Genomic DNA, 7,545 nt, shown 5'->3' with positions numbered 1-7,545 from the left:
ACTTCCTACAGAAGCACCTTAGCTGAAGCATGCAGCTCCTCCAGGCACAGACATAGAACTGCTCTGGCCTTTAAAGTTAGCAAAAAGATTCCAAATGAGGAAAAAACAATAAATTAATGAAGAAAGAAGATTGGAGCAACAGGGAATGAGTCTCTTCACCTCATTCTAGGATCCTCTAGCTTCAATTCATAGCAAACATACACACACGATATAAAGTCAAATTGGTGCCAAACTGATAACATAGGTGTTTAAGTTAAAAAAGTGTGCAAGAGAAGGATTAAACTTAAGGACAGCTGAGAGTCTGTCCATCTACAATCCCTCAGCTTCCCCTTCGTCATTCCCATGCCAGGGGCTGTGGCCACCTCGTCGGGCCCTTCCCGTGCCCTGGCGGGGAGGCAAGGGCAGCGTTTTGTCCCACCCCATCAGCAACTGAGAGCCCCATGAAGCTCTCCAGAGGCTGAGCCTAAAGCTCTGCTTCCCGCCACAGCCGCTCCCCATTAGTTAGGACGCGGCATGTGGAATTTTCATTCCCATCTTTGTTTTCAGGATTTTGGTTTTGGGCCGAGGGTACGGAAAGGCTCTTTTTTTCATACCTCCTCAGGTTACATCAGGCAGTCTGACACCGGTTTCGCAGCTGCTCCCACGGCTCTATAAGACGGGCAGAAGCCTGGTGCCTGAGCCTGGCTCGGTGCAAGCTGGGGAGATGCTGGCCAAACCCTTGCACAGCTCACAACGCGCGATAAGCAGGAGCAGTGCTCGGAAAGGCTCTACGCTAAACAAGCTGCACATGGCAAACACGAAATTAATACTTGCGGCGTCAGCCGCCTGTGGCCATGCTGCAAGCCGTGGAGAACGGGTGGCTGCGCAAGGCTGCAGGTGAGAGAAAAGGCTTTCCCCACAGGCAAATGCGTCTTGCTTCAGTGTTAGCAGTGACATCTGGTGGCAATGCACGGGAAGTTCAGCTTAAATCTTCTTACAGGCTATGGCTGCGCTTCAATGGCTAATCCCCATTGAAGGACATTGTAAAGTACAGTTCTTTCAGGCAAAACCATATACCGACTGCGCAACGTGCCAGGAACAAGGGCTAGCCAGGGGACTGGCTGCACACAGCGTGATTGGTTGTTTTTTTTCTTTTGGTGGTGGGACGCAACACTGGACGCAAGGAATCCACCAAAACGCCGTCTATTTCTGAAAAGCGGTTGATGAAAACCTGTTGGTATTACCTTTAGCTACTACCGCTTCTGAAAGTTCTCCAAACCTTACAGCCTTTCCAAGTGAAGGAACCTGGCAAGACTTCAACTCTCACTTTGAAGGACATAGTTCAATAGGCAGGACACACTGAAAAGGGCAGCAGTGAAGGTGGAGGGGCTTGACACAGAAAAAGGGGACAGCGGAGAGGGGCTAAAGAAAGCTCCCTTGGCAATTTTTGGCTTGTGTCTTGCACAAAAAGAAGGAATGATCCTCAATGGAAGTGACAACATTCAAGTGGATTAACCTGGATCTGCCAAGGCTTTGGTTTTGCCTTTGTGTAAGGGGAGAAGAAGCCTCCAACAGCCTCAGCAGAGGCAGGCAACGTGCCAGGGGAAGAGCAAAACAGGCGCTCATGCTCTTTGTCAGACACTAACAGTCTCCTTGGTGTGTTTCTTCAGCAGGTGGATATAACACTTTTTTACTTCCAAGGAGAGAAATACCCCCTCCCTCTCCCCACAGAAGAGCTACATTAAGAAGCCATCCTTGAGTGTACCTGCCAGGACATGGATAGCATCAAATACCTCGCAGACCAGTTGCTCTTCTCCAAATGATACCTGAATTCCGGAAATTCATTTCATGGCTAAACGGAAAATAAACACAAAGGGAATGAACACACGAGTACACTTGTAACTCTAATGAAACCACAGCAGGAGGAGAACCATCAGAAGGAAAATGTAATGCGAGTTTCAAAAGTGGTTTCATCGAGGACCACCAAGGTGGACACGTGCGCATCATAATGTTGTGGTTTCTATACTAGATGGATTTCAGACTGTGCAGGTATTTCAATCGCAGCTTCTGAAGACTAATAGAAGAACCCAAACGCTTCTCTTGAATTGGCCCGCAAGAAAGCAGACACGGGTGTTTTCATCTATTTCCAAAGCAAGGACATGAGTATTGACCACTGAGGAGGTAAGCCCTTGTTCTGAGGGAAGGAATCGGTCACCTGACTGTTCAGCCAAGCACGGCCACTTCTGCTTCTGTTTGGGATGAACATAGCACTCTGCAGCTCAGGGAGCTCATACAAAGGAGTTAAAAGGCTGTTATGGTATACAAGTGGCTGTAGACAGTATTGACTTCTCTGTTCCCGCAACAAGGACACAGGCACAACTGGGCACAACCGGGAACACCACGGAAAAGAGCACAGCAGCGCTGGCTGCACAACATGAGCAATAAGAGTGACCAGAGTAGGGAAAACAGTGTGGCAGGAAGCAAACAAGACAAAGTAACTGTTTTATTAAGGATGAACGACAGGATCTTGGGAGCTGGTTTTCATTTGCTTAAGCTACAGTCAAGCACTGTCCTCCCCAGAACCGTCTTCTCCATTGCTTCTTCCACTTCCACCATCCACCAGGGAAGGAATTCTGTCTCAATATCTGTAAGAATGTGAGAGGAAAAAGAAAACAGGAAACAGGAATCTTTTATTAGCAATGAAGGACAGGATCGTGGGAGCTGTCTTTTACCTGTTCTATTGGTCAGTTCACACAGGCAAAAAAACCACCCATACAAACCTCTCTCTGCTGAGTCACAGAAATCCCCGCGCTCATCAAGATTGCTCCAGACTGATGGAGTGGGATCAGCCAAGTAACACTCAGCAAACACCTGAGAAGCAGTTTTCTTTGTGGTCTCCTGTTCCTGCTGCGCTTGCACCTGCTGGTGTTGACAGCATTCCTGCCAAGACAACGTTGCACATCAAACTTGCAGGCCTTAAGCTATTCCTCCTTTCCTCTGGAGTCTGAAGAGTGATCACAGTGTGAAACCCATGCAGCAAAGACAGAACCAAGGGAACAAGTATGGGGAGCACCCAGTCTTTAGGGCCTCTATTTTTGCCAAAACCCTTCCTAGGAAGAAGTGTTGGAAAGCAAGCTTGTATTCCACCTATGGAGAATCAAAACCCACGAAGACTAGAGGGAAACGCCTCCCTTTCATAGACCTTTCTTTCCATTTGCTAGCTCTGTAAAGCAATGATGTTGTGATCGACCAAGCTACGGCCTTCCCTGCTCTCTTACCGTGTCCTGGTCTCCAGACACAATGCTTTCTTATTCTTGCAGATAAGCCGATGGGGAGCACTGGGGTGAGCTGAGGATGGTCCAGGAAAAGGACTCGCCTTTTCTGTTTATGATTTGCTGGGTCCTCCTAATACAGTTCCTTTCATCCTTCAAGATCCTGAGAGGTAGGTGTGCACATTCGGTATTGCATGCCTTAAAGGCTAGGAAGGTCTCTCTTAGCATGAGCATTCACACAGGCTCATTCTGCTCTTAGTCACTCCTACCTTCTCGTCGCTGTATCACCTCCCCTGCTCTTTCAGGCGCTGTACGTCAGCCAGCTCTGCATTACACTGGTCTATATACACACACTGCTGTTCCCACTGGTAGGCCAGCTCTTCTTCCACCACCACTTCCAGTAAAGCTTGCTCCACAGTCTTGCCAATCAGCACTTTGAGCAATGGCTTGACTTGCATGTCAAAGTCAAACACCTGAGGCTGGCAGTCATGGAAAGACAAACAAATGATCCATGATCACAATCCCTCTTAACAGCACAGCAGGCAAGGAGGATGAGCAAAGCACTTGTGCTCAAGGCAGTGCTGAGCTGTGCAGGTGGGGGCCCCTTGCCAGCTCCGGCAGGAAGCACAAGCACAGCTGGGCCTAAATGACGAGTGGGCTGGCAGGAGACTGGGCCTCTTGCATGGACCCCGCAACACCACACCCCCCCTCGCAGACACTCTGGAGGCTGGCAGGGAGAGGCAGAGCACTCCCCTGGACCCGGTTTCTGCTCACCTCCCTCCTCCCAACCCCTCTCGGCCTGGAGGCTCTTTCTACAGGGGAGAACATTTCTCAACATGGTAGTTCTTAGCTGAAAGCAGCAGAACCAGGGCACTCAGAGAAGCACCTTCCTTAATTTTACAGCAGGCACTAGAGACAGGTTTGGGTTTTTTTAAATCTGTCCTGTCAGTAGAAATCCCTGTACTTGCTGCCCCCATTTTGCATAGGAAACCTGTTTCCTATGGGAAACATCTTCTGACTGTTCCTGTGGCCCGGGCTTTGCCCCATACCTCTCCTTGTCCTGCTTGTGCAGCCACGTCTCTGTCTATTGCTGTATCAAAGCTGAGTAGAGAGGGTGAGCTGTCCAGAAGTTCACTTTCCTGGCTCTCCACCTGCAGCTCTGTTACCTGGTCACTAAGCTCTTCTGAATGCAGCTCTAGAAAGTAAAAGCTACAGGTTGGCTGCTGTTCTGCTTGAAGTCACAATTTTTCACCCTGACAGTTCTCTAGGGAGATCACTAGCCAAAGAATGGGCAGAAAAGTGACTGCTGTGAAGGAAAAAACCCAAACCGAAAAGCCAGCTGAAAGCAGACCCCAGGTTACTGAGTAGGCCCTCTGATGGGGCCTGCTCCCTAGGTCTCGGTGCTGTCTGCAGCACTTTTGGGGGAACGGCTCCTGAAAAGACATTTCCCGCAGCAGGTTTTAGAAGCCAGAGTCTAGACCAGGAGCTTTCAGCTCACCTTGAAGAAGAAACAGTTCTTGGCAAACTGCTATTAGGCAAGTGCACAAAAGGACATTGATAGCACAGCTACCAAGCATCTACTAGGGCAGAAGGCAGCTCCGCAGTGTCTGTTGCAAACTCACCCATCAAGTGGCAAAGTCCCTCTTCAATAGCTGGTGGGACCCAGGTGGGGTATTGCTTGGCCTCAGCCTGCAAGGAACGTGTTCAGGTTACAGAGCCACCACTCGGCAGGAAGGGCCACGAGCAAGCTGCTTCAGCAAGGCAGTGATGTGGGAGAGGCTCCAGGAAAAGCCAGAGGTCATCAGACCCCTGCTGAGGAGACGCCTCGGTCTGGCAAGGATACTGCTGGAAAAAGACTGGGGCCTATGTAGAAAGGCTTTGGGGGATGAGACGGGGAAACTCATGGGGAGCTGGTGAAGACCGAGCCCTCAGGATGAGAAAAGGAGCTCTCCAGAGAGCAACTGGAAGATGGTTTGCGGAGAGAGCCAGAAGAAATTTGTGAAGGCAAGATAGTGAGCCCTTTCTCCCGTGCCTTGCTCTATAAATGTAGAAGAGGAACCTTGTGCGCACCTTTGGTTAGCTTCTGGTGCCTCACGCTGCCTTCCCAGTGGTTCCGGAAGGACAGGTGTGGCTCTGAGTGCCTCCTGCCCATCAATCGTGCTGACAGCATTTGTAAAGTGAGGCAGCGAAGGGGCAGAGACGCATGTTGGGTATCTCCTGCTCACACTGGTGCTCCTGCTTCTGGGCTGCTCCATCTCAGAGGCTGCTCCTTCTCCCAAGGTTTCACAAGTGAGAGTCGCGACCATTTCAGCCCACCTTGCAGCAGGAACACGTCTTGCTAGAGCCAGCCTGGAAAAGCAAGGGCAAAAAGGGACACTCACTGTACATCTATGCCCCAGCTATGCTGAAAGCAGGCAGTTTTCTTCCAGCTGCCTGTCTCCTCCTGGAGACAAAATTGGCCGTGCGCAGGAAATCCGGGCTGTGTCATACTGTACAGAAAAACATACAAAAGAATGAATTCAATACCAAATTCCTAAAGCATAAATTTTGACATAAGATTTATGTTCTCTGTATTCTTACAAATACCCCTGACAAACCATGAAACCTAGCTATAAAGCAAATACTGTACTGAAAAAGCCCTGCGTATAAAAAGCTTTCACCGGGGGCAGAGCAAGACAAGATACCCCGGATGTTGCCTTTCTCACCACCAAGAAAAGGACGAGGAACAGAGCAACCTGTGGGGTCAGGGCGAGAACATTTTATACGGAGTTTTAGTGAACTCTCAGAAGAAAAAACATGAGGGCACACGTTCAGCAAAACGCTAGCTGGAACTAGCGATGACACGAACAAAAGCAGTCCAAAAGCAGTAAAAATGCTCACCTCCCCCGTGTGCCTCTCCTGCTGTAAGCCCTCCCCGCTAAAATACATATTTCGTTCTTAATTTAATACAGGATGGTGCTGGAAACAAAGGAGGGTCCAAGCTACAATTCTGTAAGGCTGGCTCAAACTCACTATTTTATATTTTGTTGTGTGCCTTTTCAAGCACATCACCAGTAGAGGCATATCTCCTAAATCACCAGCAGCTTGCACTCAAGTGCTTAAAATACCTGGCAAGCAGTAAATGCAGCCAATCTCTGCCCAGGGAAAGGGGACACCATCCATTGTCGCGCTTTACCTGCGCTCACCGACACCACGGTTACCCCCAACAGGGAGCACTCACGGCCGTGTTTCACTGCGGCTGCAGTAACATGGCAGACCCCTCCACCTCCCCCAGGGCCCCCACGCTGCCAACGGTCGCCGCGCGCAAGGCGCCACCGCGCGACCCAGAAGCCAATGGCAGGCCAGCCCGACACGCAGTCAGCCAATAGCAGCAGAGAGCGATAGCAGCGGGGCGGTGCCCGCGGCGGCGCCGGCCGTTGAAGAGAATACAAGATGGCGGCGGGCGGCAGGTTTGTGTTCAACTTACCTTTGCTACAGACTATTGCGTGGTCTGCGAAGCAGCTAAGAAAGTACTTAGACAAGCGAGTTCGCCTACATATGGTACAGAACTATAAAGTTACTAGGTGAGTTCGTGCTTCTACTGGAACAGGGTCGAGGGTTCCTGGAAAGGGATGTGGTGCTTCCCCACACGAGCTTAACTCCGAGCAATTTGAGACAGTATCTTTCTGTCAGCTCCGCCTGCACCTTTTATTTACAGACTTTTGGCCATGAGAAGGCAGTATGAGCCAGCCAAAGTAGTACGTCTATCTACTTTTTAAATTATGGTTCAACTGTAGACAGTGGTTTCATGAAACTTTTAAAACTATATTCGTGGCAAGAATGAAGAAGTAAGATGAGAAAGAGTATGCTTTCATTAACCTGTTGTGCCTCAGCCCTTCGAAAGTTGTCCCTCTCCTTCAGGAGGATAACATAACTCTTACTCCTTTGATTCTTGTTATGTAGAAGTAAGCCTCTTAATCCACTCTTGCAGCCACAGATAGTCTTACCCCAGGTTTGCAAAGGATGGTGTGGAACTCCCTTTCCCTTCTTGTGTGCCCCACGTAGTGAAACAATTGCTGACAGCTAAATCCTCATTGGCACCTCAGGTTAACGACCAATTAAATAAAGAAAGCACTATTTAAATTCAAAAGAATATCTTCACGATGATTAAGCTCCAAAACAAACTAGTACTTTTAGTTATAAACTAACTACATAACTTCTTAAATAAAGTTCTGCTATGAAGAATGGAGCAGAGATGGATTTGTACCTGTATCTTTAAAGTAGCCTTTACATGTCCTGCTAGGACCACCCCACA

General features: G+C 49.2%; 1 protein-coding gene across 5 annotated transcripts; it reads right to left on the bottom strand.

Annotated features, from left to right (window-relative positions):
- Window positions 1–2,505: 2,505 nt before the first annotated feature.
- Window positions 2,506–7,545, bottom strand: LOC106497971 (radial spoke head protein 3 homolog B-like). Of its 5 annotated transcripts, XR_010883747.1 has the most exons (6): window positions 6,427–6,503; window positions 5,322–5,740; window positions 4,301–4,446; window positions 3,521–3,730; window positions 2,760–2,919; window positions 2,506–2,624 (listed from the first exon to the last, which is right to left on the bottom strand). XR_010883747.1 is itself a non-coding variant. In XM_067293666.1 (5 exons), the coding sequence occupies exons 2-5, from the start codon at window positions 5,419–5,421 to the stop codon at window positions 2,521–2,523; spliced, it is 510 nt and encodes a 169-aa protein (XP_067149767.1). In that variant the 5' UTR covers window positions 5,422–5,600; window positions 7,498–7,545; the 3' UTR covers window positions 2,506–2,520. The 5 variants fall into 5 exon arrangements, 3 of the variants coding, with proteins under 3 accessions (XP_067149767.1, XP_067149766.1, XP_067149769.1); XR_010883746.1 differs by having other exon boundaries at window positions 2,760–3,730; XM_067293666.1 differs by lacking the exons at window positions 3,521–3,730; window positions 6,427–6,503 and adding an exon at window positions 7,498–7,545 and having other exon boundaries at window positions 5,322–5,600.

The sequence above is a fragment of the Apteryx mantelli genome, chromosome 3 (genome assembly GCF_036417845.1).
Source record: "Apteryx mantelli isolate bAptMan1 chromosome 3, bAptMan1.hap1, whole genome shotgun sequence".
Lineage (NCBI taxonomy): Eukaryota > Metazoa > Chordata > Aves > Apterygiformes > Apterygidae > Apteryx > Apteryx mantelli.
The sequence above is the reverse complement of the archived record's forward strand: the minus strand, read 5'-3'. Positions and strand labels throughout refer to the sequence as shown.

Bases quoted from the DNA above. Each gene is read 5' to 3' on its own strand.
- LOC106497971 (XM_067293666.1), bottom strand. From the start codon at position 5,421: ATGCTGTCAGCACGATTGATGGGCAGGAGGCACTCAGAGCCACACCTG. The intron at 4,447-5,321 runs GTGCGCACAAGG...TTTACTTTCTAG, and splicing joins GCACCAGAAGCTAACCAAAG to AGCTGCATTCAGAAGAGCTT. The intron at 2,625-2,759 runs GTTTGTATGGGT...ACATTCTTACAG, and splicing joins CTGTGACTCAGCAGAGAGAG to ATATTGAGACAGAATTCCTT.